This window comes from Corapipo altera, unplaced genomic scaffold (genome assembly GCF_003945725.1).
Source record: "Corapipo altera isolate COAL_440 unplaced genomic scaffold, ASM394572v1 59, whole genome shotgun sequence".
NCBI lineage: Eukaryota > Metazoa > Chordata > Aves > Passeriformes > Pipridae > Corapipo > Corapipo altera.
The window spans coordinates 1,305,916-1,325,572 of record NW_020884917.1 but is presented as its reverse complement, the minus strand read 5'-3'; the positions used below and the strand labels follow the sequence as shown (position 1 = coordinate 1,325,572).

At 37.2% G+C, this 19,657-nt stretch overlaps 1 protein-coding gene across 1 annotated transcript in view; it reads right to left on the bottom strand.

Moving 5' to 3' along the window:
• Positions 1-19,657, bottom strand: part of EZH2 (enhancer of zeste 2 polycomb repressive complex 2 subunit) — a 49,731-nt gene that overhangs the window by 5,511 nt on the left and 24,563 nt on the right. Inside the window, 8 exon segments of the mRNA XM_027655973.1 lie at positions 5,754-5,848; positions 6,228-6,397; positions 6,831-7,071; positions 8,032-8,123; positions 14,763-14,926; positions 15,491-15,593; positions 16,125-16,268; positions 18,385-18,505. Coding sequence (XP_027511774.1) covers positions 5,754-5,848; positions 6,228-6,397; positions 6,831-7,071; positions 8,032-8,123; positions 14,763-14,926; positions 15,491-15,593; positions 16,125-16,268; positions 18,385-18,505 — 1,130 coding nt within the window.

Genomic DNA, 19,657 nt, shown 5'->3' with positions numbered 1-19,657 from the left:
AACAAGAAGGTTGACAGGAACTCCTCCTGCAGTGGGCTGGAAAAGGGAGCTGCATCTTGGACCCACACTTAACTTAAGATGGGAAAGCTTCTGGTAACATGAACATCTGCCAACTGCACACAAGTCAGAGGTGGCTGCAGCAGAAACACCCTGTCCCAGTCTCTTAGGGTTGACAGGACCAAAGCTCCGCAGGCTGCTTCCCCCCTCCCCACACCATTCCTCTAGTCCCAGAATTGTACAGATGAGCAGTCCCCACCCAGCCCAGGCTAGAGAAATGCTTAAATTCAGATGGCCTGGAAGGAAAACCTGCCAAGAGCAGGCTGCTGGAGCCGCTTCTAGCAGGCAGAAGCAGCAGCAGAAGGAAGGACTCAGAATTGCAGATCTGGAGGGTCATGACTAAATAGGGGAGTGAAAGTCTGACAGCTGTTTGATTCACAGGACTCAGCCCCAGCACAGCACCAGTTGTTGTCTACAGATCACAGCCAAGTCCTATCCTTCACCTGATGAGCTCCAAGTATGCAGACAACAGATGATGATGTCTGTCTGGCACAGCCAGAGTGATGTGGCCTCAATATTTTATTTCTGGCCAGACAGACTTTTCCCTGGTTGTTCTGACTGGTGGTACTGCACTAAGCTTTTCCCCTTCTACTTCAAACTCTATACAACTTTCTCTTATGTCCTTACAGTTTTCCTTCAGTGTCCCCTTTCTCAGTCAGCTTAGCTAAGCACACCTTTGCCAGAAGTGGTGCTTTTCTTGTGTAATGGGTTTTATTGTTTGGATTTGTTGTCTTGCTGGGTTAGGGTTGGGTTTTTTTTTTAATAACAACATACTTTTGGTTATCATAACATGACTCACTACAGTTTAACATTCTTGCAAGTTACAATTACCCCTTTATTTTATATCCATTTCAGATTGCAAGCTCTTTGGTAGGGAATGTCAACTATTCCATAAACAGCATGTCAGACACAATCAAGCATAAACACCTGTTTGGACCTTAGGTACCTAAAAGGAAAACCAGACTTTTGATTTCAATAGCCTTAAAATTAAAGGAGAAATCAATTGTTTTACTTTTTTCTTCACTTCTATGCATTTTAGTTAGCACTTGTATTTCAGTGAACACACATAATAAAAAAAATTAGATTAAGGATTTTCAAAGTATATACATCCTGGAGTTTCTTAGTATGATATATAGCAACATCAAGACAATATGGGAGAAGCCTCATTCCCTGGCCAAATGATGCACTGCCAGCTGCATCAAGCTACCTCACTTTCTCTGCAGATTTACTGAGCAGCCCAGGACACTCATGAACACAGGTACTCAAAAATCCCCACCACATAACACCTAGAAAGCTATTCTGCCTTTCAGTGAATGCAACACTCAAAAGTTTGCACCCTGAAAGAAATATCTCCTGCTGTAACTATTTAAATAGGACTTTTTTAGCTGTTCCTTCTTTCATAAAAGCATATCAGTTTCTACTTCAACCAAATGGTGTGGTGCACCCCCACCCCCGGCTTCAGATAAATAAGATCCTCTACAAAATTGCCCTCTCAAAGCTTTACTGTTAGATTTAACTTGACAACAAACTTTCTTACAGGCATTTGAAAGAGCCCATACATGTCAGAAACACACAGAGGTAGACTTGCCCGAGTAACTGAGGTTGAGGGGAAAGAAAAAAACCCCAGGACTATCAGCATTACAGAGCACTGTAATAAATAGATGATATTCCTATTAAGAATGATTCACCCCAGAAAAAAAGGCTACCAACATATATTACAAGACATTGAATCTTTGTAAGAAGACAGCTCCCATATAATTGAAAGAAGGAGTGCAATTTTAACTTAAATTACTCTAATGCACATCAAACTACTTTCTCTTTTGTCTGTCTCGTATTTGGAAAACATAACATATCGTATTTTTTAAAAAGTCTTTCAGAGAAACTTGTCTGTCACCCCAAGATAATAAGGACCTACTAGCACACCAAGCTGTTCTAGATGGGTGGCTAGACTTAAAATACCATTTCATTAGCAATTAGTAGGGGATTTTCTTTTCCTAAGGTAAAATCCTAATATTTTTCCTAATATTTTTCCTATTATTTATCCTAATATTTTAAATGTAAAATGCCACCATCAACAAAGCACTGAAGCTAACAACTCAAACCAGAAAGAAAACTACAGATAGCAGTCACGATGGGAAAGGCACAGGAGACTGGGGTCATGGGAGGAGGAGAGCCCAGTGAGAAAGGAGTTGGAGACACACAGTGTCAGCATGAATTGTGGGGAATGACAGAAGACAACATGAAGAAGGTGCCAACACTGACCAGCTCAACAGGAGCTTTGCTTAGCACAAGCAAATAGTACATTCATTGGCTTGTAACTTTCCAAAACTGCCAGGAAGCATTGCAAGTTCCCCTGGTTAGTGCACAGAGCTGGAGCCTGGTACCATACTAAATGTGGAGTAACTTTTCTATCTGCCCTATAATCTGCCATCTCAGACAGAAACAAAAGGCAAGATCTGGTCCCACGCACCGGGAAGCAAAGGCAAGGAAAAGGCAAAGTTGAGAAAGCACTCACAACCTGAAGCTTCATTTAAAAAAAAAGCAAACTGGAAACTCAAGTGGCAGGTTCCCAGGCAAGCCAGTGGATTTGCACATCTGGTTGCTGACATCTGCAGGATAGCCAGTTTAGAAAACAAGTGTTTCCAGAAGCATCATGACAGAAGCTGTCAAAAATACTGTTCTTCTCTCCTAACAACCTACTAGACTTTCCCAGTGGTTTTAGGAGGCAGCAGTATCAGCTAATCAGGCAGTAAAAATGCATTCTTTGGAAGAAGCTACACTAGCATTTCTTGCTCTGCACAGGGATACTCTGCTATCAGAAAGAGCACTGAAAATTCAAAATACATGCCAATTATGTCAAATATGTAGTTGAGTCTTTACAGTGTTTGATTTTCTGGCATCACTCAGACTTCAGTCTCCTAAATCATCCACAGTCTCCCCGCCACTCCAAGATTCAGCCTTCCAACCAGGTGGCACATAAGAATCTGTGCCAATGCCTCAGCTGCACCTTCTACCTCGTAACAGTGAGACTTTAAATCCATACAAAAAGGCATCCTGAACTCTTGGCAGAACTACATCAGCTATTCAAACACATGCAGTGAACAGCAGTCCAGCAGAAGGCAGGGACAGGAGGAGGAAAATGAGAAAGTGGGGAAAAAAAGAAAATATTTTCAAATAAAATTTACTAAGTGGCATCTGAATAGGAGATGAGAGAGAAGAGGAAAACCAAAATAATCAAAAAACAGCTGAACACGGCCTTACAATCAGTAACAAATCTTTACCAAAATAGAGGAAGCAGTGTTGATTAGTTAAAGCAAATACAATTCAGCTCCCAGCAATGGAAGAAAAACACACACATAGAAGAACGAACAGTACTGAAGTACTCTCCCTCCAGCACACATACATGCTTTTTGGAATTCTTTCTTGGTTCAGATTTTTTTATTGGTTTCTATGCAAAGTACTTACTCCTCAGGAAGGCAGAGTTTTCCTAAACTGCCAGGTTAATTTCTGATACATAGGAGAAACTCTGACATTTCCTGTTTCTCCAAAAAGCAACTATATTAAAAGCCACCTTCTCTCATTAATCAGCCTTATTATGGTCATCTAACAAAAATGACACAGGCAAGTAGGAGAGAATATATTTCACTATCCAAGAGGGGTGTAGTCTTGCCAGCTAGTTGCTCAGCATGCCTATATGGGCACCATGATGACATGGGAAATAGGCAAGTCTTGTAAGAAAATCTGCTATCCATCAGTTACAAGAGGCCACTAAAAGCAGCCTTCTGCTGCTGCTGTTCTCTTTGGTCAATACTGCTTTTGCTCAAAGGCTATCTGTCACATGTACACATGGAAAACCTGCAGATCAGTCAGACCCTTTCAATGGAAAAGTGCAAAAGTAAAAGAAGGGTCTTCCCAGCTCTAGGACTCTAAGAGTGAGTAAACTCAACTAAAAGAAAGGTGAAAAACAGGAGAAGACTGGAGATGTTTGTCCCAATTGCTGGTTGTGCGACATCTTTAGAGTGCTCAGATTACAGCAGCATGTAGGTAGGCAAAACTATTTTCCTTTTTTTGAAAGACTACTGCACATAGGAGAATGGAGACAGCTTGATTGCCACATATTCTGGGAAATAAAAAAATGTATTTCCTTCCTTCAAGGAGAGTTAGAAGAATTAAATGGCATTTCAAAACTAAATTGCTACCATAAAAGTTTTTATATTGCCAACTAATAAAACAAAAAAAACCATCAAGAAACCCCATGCAATGGTTTGCGCGTTTATTTACTCAGGAAAAAAAAACTAAACTAAAAAAAAGTCTCAAAACTGCTCCAAAACAATGTCATCCTGGTAACCATAAAATCCATTTCAGCTTCAAAATACATTTGAGCCTTTTAGTTGCTCTTTTTAAATAGAGGTAGTGGCACCATTTTTATAGCAACTTGTATGAATCTGACAGCAAGCTAATTCCCAGCTGCATATTCAAAGCTTGCACCATGGCTAATAACCTAAATTTAAACTGCCAAGCCCACCAAATGCCCAAACACTTGAAAACTGTGCCAAGAGCATTAAAATCAATAGCTTTTGCTGAGAGCAGAATCTCTTCCAGATGCTCACTGAATCTTTTCCTAGCTCACATCGCCAGCCTCTATGCTACAAAGCAGAAAAATTCTATTCCACGTCAACAGTATCTCTGAGCCAGTATCAGGAATTTCACTAAGCCTGGAAATAATAAATATGCTTACACAAGCTAAGACAGAAGCAAGAATAATTGATGGGAGAAGAACTGGAATAACGAACTTCGGGGAATATAGGGAACGTTAAAGGGAGACACAGGAAACTATATGGAAAAAAGTGTACTTATTGCTTGCTGAAAGAAATGCTCTTGCTTATTTTCAGTCAGCTTTTTATCTCCTGTGTTCTTATCCCTGGCAATAAAAAAAGAAAATCAGAATATGCAGAGTTGCATATTCTGAACCTCAGTATTCTCAAAGAAAAATGCATTTTACTGACAGACAGTAAAATTTCAACAGAAATGCTTTCAGATGGTCTTCGTGGCCCAAGCAAAATGCTTGATTTTGTTCTTCATTGAAGCTTCATTCCAGATAATAGCTTGTTAGCCTGGTTCTTGCTAGTTGCTAATGAAACTAGGATGCTACAAAGGAATAGTGTCTCCTAAAGAAAAAAAAGGCAATCCTACTAGTTTGCTACAATATTTTTGCTTACTAACCATCTGAATCTTAATGAAATACACTTTACCATAAAAAATATGAGTTTTAATTTAGAAAATTAAATGTATAACCATTACTGAATCCCATTGTAACGCTTCTAAATTTTAATGTTTGTTCCTGCAAACAAAATTATACCACGCTATCTTGAACGTTGCAACAAGCTGTGTAGGGTATTATTTCTAATCTGAGTTTTGACTACTTGCAGCAATACACCTACAAGAATCTGCTAACAAGACTCTGGTTGTTAAAGAGCTTAAAAAGAAGGGAGAGAGAAAGAGAAGTGGAAGGTTATATTTGCCAAGGTGGTGAGACTTTTGTCTGAAACCAAAACACCATTTTGTTTTACTGCTGCAAATTTTGGTTTTGGAAGCAAAAGAAATGTTGCACGACTTTTCCTCCAAAATACTTTCTGTTCTGATCCCCTGTGCTTCCAATTTATTGTTATGCTAAGGTTATTTAGTAACAGATTTACCTGTGTTTCCTTTTCTTCTTTCTGGGAGGAGTATCAACATCTTCAGCAGGGACTGGTGCAATAATACTAGATTCCTTTACTCTAAACTCATACACCTAACAAGAGATACCATAATACATCCACGATAAATCTCTCACTAGTAGAAAGTTGCTCATTTTCTAAGTTAGTATGATTTCCTTCAACCAACAACTTACAGATTATATCCAGTCATAGTCTTTTTTCAATACATTTAAAGCTGATTATTTTTGTCATTTAATAACTGATAGGCTAATTTAAACCTCCTCTAAATTTTATTTAAAAACATTTTTAAAACTAACTTTTATGTATTTGTGGTATGAATTCAGGATCATAGCATTCTTGGGAAAACCAAGAAAATTAATTAATTTTCTCTTCTAGTAATCAATACTGGTATTTCTATACTTCAGTTTTAAAAGTAAAAAGCTATCACCCCTAGCAAGTAGCTTCCTTTCTTACCTGTCTGCACGTTTTGGTCCCAATCAGTCTGGCAATTGCACAGAAGTTGTCATAGTAGGTGCCAATAAGAACTCTAAACATTGAGGCTTCTGCACCACTCCATTCCACATTCTCCGGAGGCTCAATATTTGGCTTCATCTTTATCGGTGTTTGACACCTAGAATTTGCTTCTGTAATAAATAATTGAGAGTAAGGTTATTTCAAAAATTTTACACAGCCCTTAAAAATGTCAAATTATTCATTGTGGTTAAAAATATCCCAGCTTTTTGTTGTTGTTGTTTCCTAAGTGCCACAAAAACCCAATGCTTTTCACATATCTCTTGCAGAAGCCAACAGTAGCTATTCAATTACATGATCTATACATAAATTGAGACAATTTGGGTATTTCCTTCCAGGATTTTGCTTGATTAAACTCATATTATTACTCTGTCTTTCCATTCAGTCCCATACATTCCAAATACATGTTTTCTAAGATTGTGTGGCTCAACTTGTTTTGGCGGGGTTTGTTGTTGTCGTTGTTAGGTTTTTTTTGTCTGGTTTGGTTCTGTTTTATCTTCTCAAGCACTGCAGCTCACTGAATAAAGAAGCATTGACCAGCCTCACCAGAGGAACTCGATGTTTCATCTTTCTTTTCTTCTTCTTCTTTATCGTTGTTCTCTCCTCCAGTTTCCGTTCCAGCTTCTCGGTCGCTGTCCGTGTCTTTTGATTCCAAGACATTTATTGTTGGTGTGCTGGGTCTGCTGGTGTTGTTTGGAAGTCTCCCCCTCCGGCGGCCACCCGGGCGCTTTGGTGGTGTCTTTATACGCTCAGCGGTCAAGGCAGCTGCAAACTCCTTTGCACCTTCCTAAACACAAAACATCACAGCTTTTAGTAAAATAATTAAAAAGTGTTTTCACCTGTGATCAGGGTTTGGGGAAGGGCACATTCTACTTGTATACAGCATAACTCTGCATTATTCTACAAAATAATCATGTACACAGAAATTCCAGTTAAATGTACTCTAACCATGAACATAAAACACCTTTGATGCTACCATGAAAAAAAAAAAAATCTACATTTACAAAGTACTCATGCCAGTATTCCAGTTCTCCTTTTATTTTGGCTGCCAAGTGAAAAATAATTCAGTAGTAAATTTCTATTTTCCCAGATGACAGAAAAAATGAGAATTTCCTACAGAGAATACCTGTCAAAACATAGGAACTCTTCTGGCACATGACACTTCAACAATATGTGTTCTGCATTTTTTAAAATGCAAGCACCAGTTATTTGTTTTCTAGTGGAAAGGGGTATGACAATGTGTAGTAAGTTTTTAGATTGGAAAATTGCATAGTTTTTCATACTAAAAAATTTAGGGGAATTATGAGAGAGATTTGAAATTATATTACATCTCACCTTATTAATTTCCATTCTTTTGCTTCTTAAGACTTTAAGTCCTGGATGGAATCTGCCTTTGTCAAACTAAAAAACCTTCATAATTTTTAGTTGTGATATAATTTACAAGAGAGCTTACTCTGCAGTTCCTTGACTAGACACAACAGCAGCAACACCATCATTAAGAGGTAATAATATTTCTTCCCTACAATATCTCAGGCTACATCTAACAGATCTAAAATGTATTCCTATTTAAGATGATTGGAATTTAAATCTTTTCTTTCACACCCACTGAAGAAAACCTACTTGACTGCAAGTGGCCCACAAGTATATGCAGTATCCTAGATCCAGTGTGTCCTTATATTAAGTGTATCCCTCTATACTGTAGCTAGCACTAGCACTCAGTGAATTGTAACTTATAAAATTATCTTACCAAATGTTGATAACAGTGCGGTCCACAAGGCTTATTATCTAATGCTGTTTCTGTATTCTTTCGTTTATAAGTATTAGGAGTTGCATGGAATGCTGTTGAATCAAAACATCACATTTTTAAGTTTTCATATAAAAATATATTAAATATCTAACCTTAAACAGTATCCAAAACACAAGGTTTACCAAGACTTTACTAAAACCAGAATAAAAATATTAAGAAATGGAAAAAAGCCCCACAAAATAAACTCCATGTAGTGACATCTGACTTACCACTTAAATACACAGAGACGCACATAGGTTAATTTTCGCATATCATGGAATGGTTTGGAAGGGACTTTAAAGATCATCTAGATCCAAACCTACTGCCATAGACAGGCACACCTTCCACTAGTGGACCAGGTTGCTCAAAACCCCATCCAACCTGGCCTTGAATACTTCCAGGGATGGGGCACCCACAGTTTTTCTGGGCAATCTGTTCCAGTGTCTCACCATCTTCACAGTCAAGAATGTCTTCCTTGTACCAAAGGTAAATCTATTCTCTTTCAGTTTAAAGCCATTATGCCCATTTACATCAGCAATCATCACATTTATTTCATGTATGAAGGAAGATTTGCTATATCTCCCTTCGTAGCAAAAGAACAGACTTTAATTTATTGTCACATTAAACAAGAATTATTCAGGGCTTCTCCTATTAATGCATGATCATTCCTTCAATCTGTTAGATTCAGTTGTTCAGTTCCTATCTTGTCAAAAAATCCAAGCCCATACACACTTTGGAAAGGTAATGGATCCAACTTTACATTTTCATCAAAGAGGAGGAGACACATAAGCATTTTTCCTCTATTAGTTTATCAGCACTCCAACTAAGCTGATAGGATGTAAGAGTTCAGTTCCTGTTCCTGTATCCCAGGAACTGAACTCTTTCCCAGGGTAAAAATAAGTTAGCATTGCACAGTCACTGTGGATCAGAACAACCACAGTTAAGTCTGCAACTTGCAGAGACGTTCTGCTCCTGTATCTGATGGACTCTGTATAGCTCTATATAAGCTGTGGAGCAGTAACTCAGAAAAGAGCAGAACTGGGTATGTTACACATGCAACAAGAGCATCTTTACAACAGGACAGCAGAATCTCCCCTACCCATTTCTCTTTGACAGAGCCTGTTGTCCTACCATGCAATCCCTGCAAGCAGGATGTTTTCAGAGAGACTGACTTACATGGTTTTGCTGGAAGTCTTGGGAACTTCTCCGTAACACTTACTTAACTGAAGCCCGGAAAACCTGCCACTAGACTCCCACCAAAATTCTTATACTCATGCTTCCAAATTATATTTGGAGCTTTTTGAAATACTATCCTTAGTTTTCTGCAATATTCTTTAAAAAAAAAAAATTCACCTGTGTGCAAGAAAAAATTATTCTAGTTTTCTTTATATATATACATATATACACAAATAGATGCATATTAATAAATACTTTGTCCCTCTGAATGTGTTAACAGTGGCATACAGAACTGCAAGGAACAAAAATGGGGAATGCACTGAAGTTCAAAAGGAAAAAAAAGAGTACTCAGAGCTAGCTGTCTGTTTGTTAATGCTCCGTGATGGCCTAGAAAAGACACTCATCTGAAAATGTGGCTTTTCCAGGCTCTGTAAAAGCACTTATGCTACAGTTTTACCACAGCTGCAGTTAGGCAACTGTAACTTAGAGTGAAGTTTTTAAACATTCAGTTAATTATAAGTGCTAATGTTCAAACTGAAAGGTGAAATCCCTCCCCTCTTACCCATATTAATCTAAAAGGGCAGTTCCATACCAACACGACAGACATCCTTCTCCCTCATTAACCACCACCACAGGCTTTCCCACTCATCTTATTTCTAGATCATGTACAGGGCTTCTCTCTATATATCCACTATGCTTTCAAGACTGAGCTTTTTAAATGCAGCTCCTTCCCTTTTAAAGAATGTGGGCAAAGCCCAAATATGTCTTCACAGACAAAGGTTTTAAAAGTGAATTTCATTTCAGTGGTCTGGTTTGCAGCATAGCTCTGCAAGCATCACAGAGGAGGGTGACCAGTGGTGGTGAGCACTTCTTAAGAAAGCTTCTCTGATGAAACCATTCTGTCTTGGAATGACCGTTTCATGCTCCCCTCCCATAAAGGAGGGCAGGCTGAAAATCAAATCATAAATTCTAGTGTTGTGCCTGTATTAATGACAATAGCACATGGGAACCCCAGGGAAGCAATGTATTCTTACAAGGCTTTCGTAAAATGGTATAAACAATATAAAAGTAAAGTATCACCAATTAAATATTGCATCCCTTTATTAAAAAAAATCATATTTTATAAATCTGGAAACACAAAAAAGCTTTAATTTTCTACATATGGGCATGTAGCTCTGTGAAAATTATTCACAAGCAAGTATAGGAATTTAATTTATGCATATTGTTGCTATTAGCACTTTCTTCCCCCAGGTTTCAGCTAAAAGCTTTTATGTAGTATGTCAGTTCTCATATGTTTCAAGTAACCTTGAAGTGTTCATACATTCTCTAGGTAAAATATGCTAAATAACAAAGAAACCTAGCAATTTAATGCCAAGTTATTCCACCTTTTTCCAGCTTTTAAGGAACAATGAAATGATGGGAGTCTCCCACCCAAAACAGAGGGGAACCCCCCCCATTTTGTAACACTGCATCTTCAAATTTGCACAGTATAGCATTTCATTCAGGGTTTTTTTCCACATAACTGTTTTACTTTCTCTTCATAGCACAAGAAAAATAATCTTACATCAATACAAAAGAATAATAAAACATTTGCAAGCCATGATCCATATCAGAGTGCTGCAGTGTGCAGAAATCAAAACTATTCTTTTTATGTGTTACTTGCAGATGCAAACACTTCTCCCACAAGTTCATTGTGCACGGTCATAGAATGAAAATTTTTTCAAAAAATTGTTTTCCTTTGGACAATGAAGACCTGCTTAGTTTGCAAGGTAGTGAAATAAATCAACCTTTGATATTTTTAAAAAAAGAGAGACTTCAAAAGTAGGCTCTGATACTTCATATTAGTATTATATCTTGTATTCAATTATTTAAAGACATCCAACATAGAATGGTAAAGACAACTACAGTCAAAATCTACCACCACTGTTGCGAGGGATTTTTTTGGGGAGGAGGTTTGTTACAAAGAAAGGACCCAGGACAAGTATAAAACTATTTGTATAGCTACATTATTAATTTTTTCAAATATCAGTAATAATGTTTCTTAAAAAAACCACAAAAGACTTTTTAGGGTTTCCTAAATAACTAGAGTCCGTATTTCTTTAATAATTTCCTCAAGAAAATAATTCTAAAACTGCTTCACTGAGCATATTTTTTGTCTTTGAGATTTATTATCTGTCTCATCCCCAAGGGGCTCAACTCTCATATTTTTCATAATGTGAAAGTACACAGGCAACAGTTTAGCCTGAAATGTACATTTGCTTCACAGTCAAGCTATTTGGGAAATTCCCCCTACCTGATACTTTTCCTTCTTCTAAATTCTTTGTTAGTCCAGACATTTAGGCATAATTCCTTGCTGTCAGCAAATGAAGTCGGTACACAAGTTTTTTCAGTAATGTCATCACCTGCACATAAAGGGATTGCCAGGTCGTCAAGGGGACTTGACATGTTAAAAATCTAATGATAACTTTTCCTATATTTAACTCAAATGTTCTAGAACAAAGATTGGAAACTCCAGAAAATAAGGCTAATCTTAACAAAAATGGAATCTAAGAGGGGGGAATTACAAAAAGTAAAAACAGATCCAATAGAATTCCTCTATTTTTTTTTTTAATTCTCTATGCCTTCTCCAGAGATTTGCACCTTTCAGAGTACAAATCTGATCACTATGGCCCACCACATTACCAAAGTAATTCATCAAAAATGTCATCTGCAAGAAGCCAGGACATCATCCAGCAGCACTTGGGAAGTGCATGAAGCAGAACAGAGGCAACTGTAGAAAGGCTATCAACTTTTAAAAAAAGTTAAATTGTTGCAGAGACGTTGAAAATTGCTAGTGCAGCCTTCCAATAACCAGAGTGGTCTTTTTTTTTTGATGAGTTACTTATTCCCAGCAATGAGCCTGGTGAGTTTTGACAAACAGTCTTAAAATTTCACAGGAAGCAAAGAGGTCATATAACTGACTCTCTCAGTTTTTAAGGGATAAATTCCTAGCTCTAGACAGACACGCAGACAGACAGACACAGACAGAAAACAATCCTCTTTCTTTGGTGTGTTGCTATGGACAAAAGCAAAAGGAAGCAATGCATCCAAAGCAGCGAGCAGTCATTGTTGAGGTGGAATTTGGGTATGTTTTCAGGGACTGAAAGCATGACTGAAAGCATGACTGAAGCATCAGTTTACTACATTCAGTGTCCAGTGTGGCAGCTACATAGTGAATGTGTAAATCAAGCTTCAAGAGACCTCTTTGCAATGATCAAGTATCAAATACATCATTACCAGTGACAATGTATGTGCTGCATAAGCTGTCATGAGGAGCATTATCATAACCAGTAATTTCACACTCCATCCTGACACAAAGGTACCTCTTGAGTGCCTTCAGAGTGAAAGTGCTATTCATCCCTCTTTCTGCTATGGCCCTGAAATCCTGAAGGGATGATTTAAAGTCTGGGCATTTTTAAGTACAAGGTACAGTTTAAATGAAGCCTTGGACATACACCAGGTTGGAAAGAACACTGACTTGTTTAAGGGATTTATCAAAATTCACCAGCAACGAGAACTTAGGCAATCTTTCAGCAAAAACACTTTGTCTTCCACCTCAAGATTATGAACACAGAGAAAGGAGGCACAGCACTTTTGGCTTAAAGGATGCTGCTAGTGTGAGAATTGAGGTCCTGCAGCCAGTCAGTGTTTCAGCCAAAGACTCTGGACTTTCCCACTGGCTGAACCGGGCACTCAAAAACACATCAAAATGTACAACAGTATGAACCCATCCTTCACAGCACTCAGAGAACAGAAGTCTCACAGAGCTCATGCCTCAGAACTGTGAACCAGTAATACCAGGCTCCCCAGAGTAGCAGCTACCAACACATGGTCAGTGGAACTTTTCAGTTCTACTTCTGTCAATCTGCAAAATGACTGCGAAAGGTAAATCTACACAGACTAATGAAATATATGCATATTTTAGAGGAATCCACATCTTCACTGGAAAACTCCTACAAGTTCATAAAATCAGTGAGAAAAATTACTTAAGATGACTGCTGCAGAAATACCTAAAGTCTTCAAAGGTGTCACTAGAAAGAGTTGGTTCTCACTATGTCCAGACAATGCTTTTTCGTTGACTTAAAAAGTCAAAATCCTTTTAAAATGGCATTTAGTCTCTCTACTAAACTATTGAGAGTGTCAAGAACTCATATAACCCCTGCTAGATAAATGGATTGCCAAGAGGCAGCATACAGCTTCACTTCCCTGGCCTACAGACTAAGGCTGCACACAGCACTTCTTGGAATGAGTCATCCAGGCAACTAAGATACCACAAAACCTACAGCTTCACAGAACACATCATGTTGAAACTGGTTGGACAAGATAGAAGCTATACCTCCAGAAACTTATTGTTCTTTAACCTCAGTCAGAAGTAAATGCTTCCTTTTATTTTTTTCTTCATATTTTCAAGCAAGGGCTGTCAATAGAATATAAGGAGAAAGTGAAACAACAGACCTAGCTCCAAAAGGCACAAATACTGTTGGAACCAGGAACATGGAAAGCTTCCCTCTCCCCACCACCTGAGAACAACTCCAATTCCTCCTCAAACTGAAAGGCAACTAAGGGATACTAAAAAGCAGCAGCACTGTGCAAAGCCTTCAGTGTGAAGTACAAACACAGGCAGATTGCATGTGTGCTGGATGAGGAGCTGCTGACAAAGCACAAAGATCTCCAAATGAACATGCATGCGCACTCACAGTGGAACATGCAAATGAACAGTTAAGTCAAAAGAGAAAATTAATTTGAGGGCATCATAGTATTCCACTCCAAGTCAAAACCACTTCATAATTGACTGTTAGTTTCCCCTTTACATTTGACTCTTCTCTGAGGAAGAACTGCCTCTAGTAGCACTTCAGAACCTCTCTTACTCTTCACACTTTGCAAGCGAAAACTAACATCACTGCTAAGCTCTTGTCAAATCCTTCTCCCAAAAGAATGGGGCAACATGAAAGTAATTCAGTGGAAAGGATATCACAGTTTTTAAACTCAACTCTCTGAAATAATTCTTCAAATAACCAAGTTATTAACTTGAGAGAATAAAAGATAAAACTGTTCATGAGCATTTATTCTCCCTGTTGCAAAATGAAACAAGTTTGATGAATAACCAAGAATTTTAATGGAAAAATACATTCCATTCTCCATGCATAAACTGAGAAAGTGTAACACAGAACCAATCGTAGAAAATAATGTAGTTTTCTTACAGACTATATAAAGAGAAGTGATGTTACAGGTTGGTCCAAGTCAGGAATTCTATACAAAGTCCTAAATGCAAAAAGGATAACAAACTACCCCACAGAGGTGCATTTGGTTTTTTTGAGGTACAGTTTTCACTGCAAAATAATGTCAACATGGACAAACTGTTTTCATAAACTTCAGAAATACTGATGCTTTTATTTTTTCTTCTCTTTCCTTCCTACTGCATTGTATCCTCACTTGCAAAACCAAAATATATACAGGTACACTATAATCATACTTACGATGTAAGAAGCAATCATATTTAAAACAGCGTCTGCAGAAGAGTGTGTGGAAAGAGTGCAGGCTTTGCTCCCTCTGAACGGATTTTGCATTTGGTCCATCTATGTTTGGTGTGCATTCAGGAGGAAGAGCTCCGGGAAGCTGCTGCTCAGTCAGTTCTTTATATCTTTAAAAGAAAGTAATGGACGTTATTTATCAAGTATATATTTTTTTTTTAAATGTATTTTTTATTCCAGTATCACTCTATATTTTCAATGACAAATTTAAAAAAAAAAAAAAAGCCTAAGAAATATAAGCCAGCTAAAAAGGTCAATCTCTTAGTGACATGACAAGTTTTTAATTTCATACTCATTAATACAAATATAAAATTGACTAGGAAAGAATGCATTTATTTTCCAGACCATCATCTCTTCATATATATTACTCACTAACTCCAAAAAGGAGATTTATTTCTTTTTTAACAAAAGCTTTTGCTTTAACACCTCAAAAAATGACATAGATTATTAAAGACACAAAAGTATACACTTATAAACAGTTTAAAAGGAAGGCTAATAAACACTTCTGTATTGTTTGACTCTGTGGGAATGGCCAATTCCCTTCAAGTTTCACTTGCAGCAGTTACACAACTGCCACAGAACTAGCTGCAAGGGGGACCAAATATTTAATGAAGTCGAGGAATCTTTGTTTCACAGAGCAACACACCAATATACCCTAAGAAATACTTTCTTACTTCTCTTTCAGTTCTTCTGCTGTACCCTTGTCCGGAAACATGGAGGAAATGGCTTCAAATATCTTGTCAGAAGGAAATCTCCGAGGTGGGCGGCTTTCTTTCTCTGTCAAGGAAGCAAAACATTTGGAAAACAAGAAAATTATATTCCTGTTCCTTTGTTACCTCAATAAGGTGCTCAGAGAAAGGGGGACTTCAGCAAAATTCTAACATGTAAAAATATCACAGACAACTTAAACTGGGTTAAATGATCTTTCCTGCCGAGAGAACTCTACTAGTAAAAATAGAGAAACAACTATTTCACCAGCAGATGGAGATGGCAATTCAGAACTCTGCCTACTTTAGAATAATATTTCATTTTTTGAGGAGTACCAAAACATTTATTAAACAGCTACCTGACTCATATTTGTTACATTTGACTGCCTCAGTATGCAGACAAACAAAAACTGGTACAAGTATCTTGTAGTATTCTCTGTACAAAATGAACTCTCTTGAACTAAGTGACAAAGGCAATTATGAAAACCATGCTACTTTAGACCTGAAAACTGTATTGTATAAAGAAGGGTTTGAACAAGTTTATTTAGTGGTTAAATAAAAAGTTTTGGTTTTAATTTTTAATGCCTGCGGACAAACGTACCCATCCTGTTACCTTCCCGATCTTTTTGCTTGTCATCTCTTTCCTCAGGATTGTCATCTCCATCATCATCATCTTCATCATCACTGTATTGACCAAGGGCATTGACCAGTTCAACAAATATTTCATCATTGATAAATCCACACTCTGAAATTCAGCAAAATTGTGAGTGAACACAAAAGCACAAGGTGTATATGAAGTATTTTTAATCCCCCTTACACTTCAATTAAATTATGGCAAATGCTGTTGTTCATAAAAAAGAATTTTGTGGTTTTCCCCTCTTAGTTTCAGTGTATGAACAAGAGAGGAGTTAAAAATACTCATTATTCATTTCTTAGACTGACAACTGGGAAGGCAAGAAGGAAACTTGTGGGCATTTTTCTTTTCCCGACTTCCTGTGCTTCATATCAGTACACATATATAAATCTCTCCTCCTTGGAAGATAAAAAAAATATTACTAGTTAGACTATTTAAGAGATTTTATGCCAGAATCCCAGTTCCAACATGGTAAGTTAAGCCAGTCTGGAAATGCATGTTACCAGTCTATAAAGTAATTCTTAATCAGCTGGGGAATCTCATGAGAGATTTTGGTTGGTAGTCCCTTAGCATCCACTTCCCTATAGACCCCATTAGCAGGGTGATAAAAAAAGAATGCAGTTATATATAAAAAATTCAAGAGAAAACTGAAGGATACCATGCTGCATAGATCTACTTATTAGTTTATATTCTGTTGTGACATTCAGAGGGCAGAAGAGATTTAACAATAAGGCATTTCTGCGCAGAGGAAAAATCATAGTTAGTGTTGACAGAAACTGCTATTTTTCAAAAAATAATCATGAACTGTGCAGGAACTTCAGTGTTTATCACTGTCCTCTTTTGACCCTGGACTGGTGTTGGATGTCAAAATAACTTGACAGAAACTAATAGTTTTATTACTATGTAGACACTGAAAATACCATTTGGATGTTTTAAACAGAACTCTTAATATACACACACAGGTTAGTACAAATTAATCTCCAAACATGCAATTATAAAGCTAGTTTAGAATTCTGACTCCTACACAGGAATGCCTCTGGATTACAGATTCCCACAGCATTTAATTACAGTCACTCAAGAATACTAGTTATTGGAAAACTAAAAAAGGTCTTTCTACTTTCAATATATAGGTTTTAAGATCCCATAACAACAATAATCACCATCATAAACTTGGGTCTCAAGATGCTCAAACAGGATTACTTTTAAAGCTAGACTCATTTAATAATAAATTAAATCATAGAAGACATTTACTACTAATGTCATCATTTTGACATAACCAGTTCTCTGACAGGGATATCAGCAGTCAGTAAATCTGTAAAAATATCCAAAGGCCAAACCCCATGAAACATTTTATGTTCCTTATGAAATACAAAGGCACCAGCTATCCTGAGGACATTAACAAGTCAAATGTGTAGCATTTATTATCAAATCACAGGCTTAACTTTCATAAGAAGCACATAATGAACTCAAAAAATGTCGTTCTCTTCCTCAATCACTTCAGCATTAACAGGAATATAATCAATTTTAAGAAACTATTCCCTGTTTGAGTGAAGGGGTAGACTGGGTAGGTAATGTTTCTGTGAAGGAGGAACCAGAGTAGTCAAGAGAAACCTTTACAGCTGTAAAACTCAGTATATAAACTTGTATACTCAGTCTACAAAACTTGTATAAACCAGTTCTGAGTGAGCACACAGAGCAAGTGAAAGGTCACCACTTCACTGAGACTTTAGCAAACTAAGACACAGATTACATTGCAGGTTGTCCAGCTTCCACACGGGAGGAGAGGTAAACTACACAGGAGAATAAATATATACAAAACCCCACAAATCTACAAGAGATTATTCTACTGAATTGCAATTGCAAATGTTGCCATTATCAGAGTTTTGTATACTTCTCCTGCCACCTTCTGCTAGGCAGGACACGCAGGGACATTACAATATTTTATTCCAAAGTTCTGGGTACAAAATTGAATACCAAGAGTCGCTGTATGGTATAGGGAAAAAGACAATGTGCTTAATTTCTCCATACTACTACTTTAAAACACTTAGCCTTATGAAAATGCAAAGCAATATATCTAAATAAGGAAGCCAGTTATACCCAATGTTTACAAAATGTAGAGATTCTAGTGACACTACTGTAACAATCAAGCCTCAAGCCTTAACAAGCAATACTACAACAATTATTTATGTAGGAAGAGTGATTTGTATACCTGAGTGTTTGGGCTCACCTCTGTCTCCATGCACTTTCCCATCATAGTTCTTGATGAGTTCTTCAATAAAGGTACCATCCTGGTCAAGCACTTCATCTCCCATGTATGGAATGTTATGTAAAACAGTTTCATCCTCTACCTAGGAACAACAGTTATAATCAAACAATTTTAAATTGCATTTTCAAGTGACCGTTTCTGCATTGCTATTTTCCACAAGGTACAGGAGTCTAGCTATGACAATTAACTAACTGGTTTCACTGCTTTAGCACATTTACCATTAATTAAAGAAATGAAACAAAACCATCACTGATGTTCAACAATTTTTTGCACTCATGGTGACCGGCTCAAAATACTAACACTATCTCCTAATCTCAAGGTTAGCAGTTTCCACAAAGCTTCTACTATGCAAACCCATTAAGTTACCTAGCTTTGGGAAGCTTGCATTTGATAAGTTCATTCGCCCTCCTGTGGATCTCTTCTACAGTAATGTTGGAAACCACAATGGAAACCACCCCTTCATTGTTTTGCCAGAGATAAGAAAATACACCACAAAAAGACTTTAAATTCAAGTTGTCTAAACAGCAAGCAGAAACATGCCTGACAATTTAATCTGAACTCCACTGTCTTTTTTTGTCTGCATATAGACTAAATGCATTAATAACACCATGTTTTATCAGTAGAATTTATGGACCCTGATACTCAGCTGCATCTTCCAATACCACAAAAGAACGCCCTATTGTTAAGAAAATAAATGTAAACTTTCCTGCTGATCATGATTCTGCAGTCCAAAATATCCAAACACTGATGCATTGAAAGCAAGTAGAAAAATGTGTGGAAGAACTCTGTACATATACTGATAAAAATGGTTATTTAAATCACTGTGTTACTACTATCATAATAACCAGTCAACAAAGGTGATCATACACAAAATGATGTGAAAAAGATTTTCAATAAGTTAAGCTTTCCAAATAACTCAAATACTTACATCAGAAATCTAGAGTTACGGTTTCTGCATACAGTGAAGCTAATCAGAAAAGAAGGCCATACTCAGGTGCTAAATGAGAATGACCATTACATGGGGAGACTATTTGAGGATTAAGTTGCCTTTATGCCATAAGAATTACTATTCTGCTACGAGTATGTTGGTTGATTGTCTTACATAAAAGTATCCATACTCCTCAGAAAACCTTTCTCATTACACTAATTATATACTTTCAAATAAATCAGCATTTGGTAAAGGCCACACAAGACAATAGGTCACCTGAATTAAATAAAGTTTACTGCAAGATTT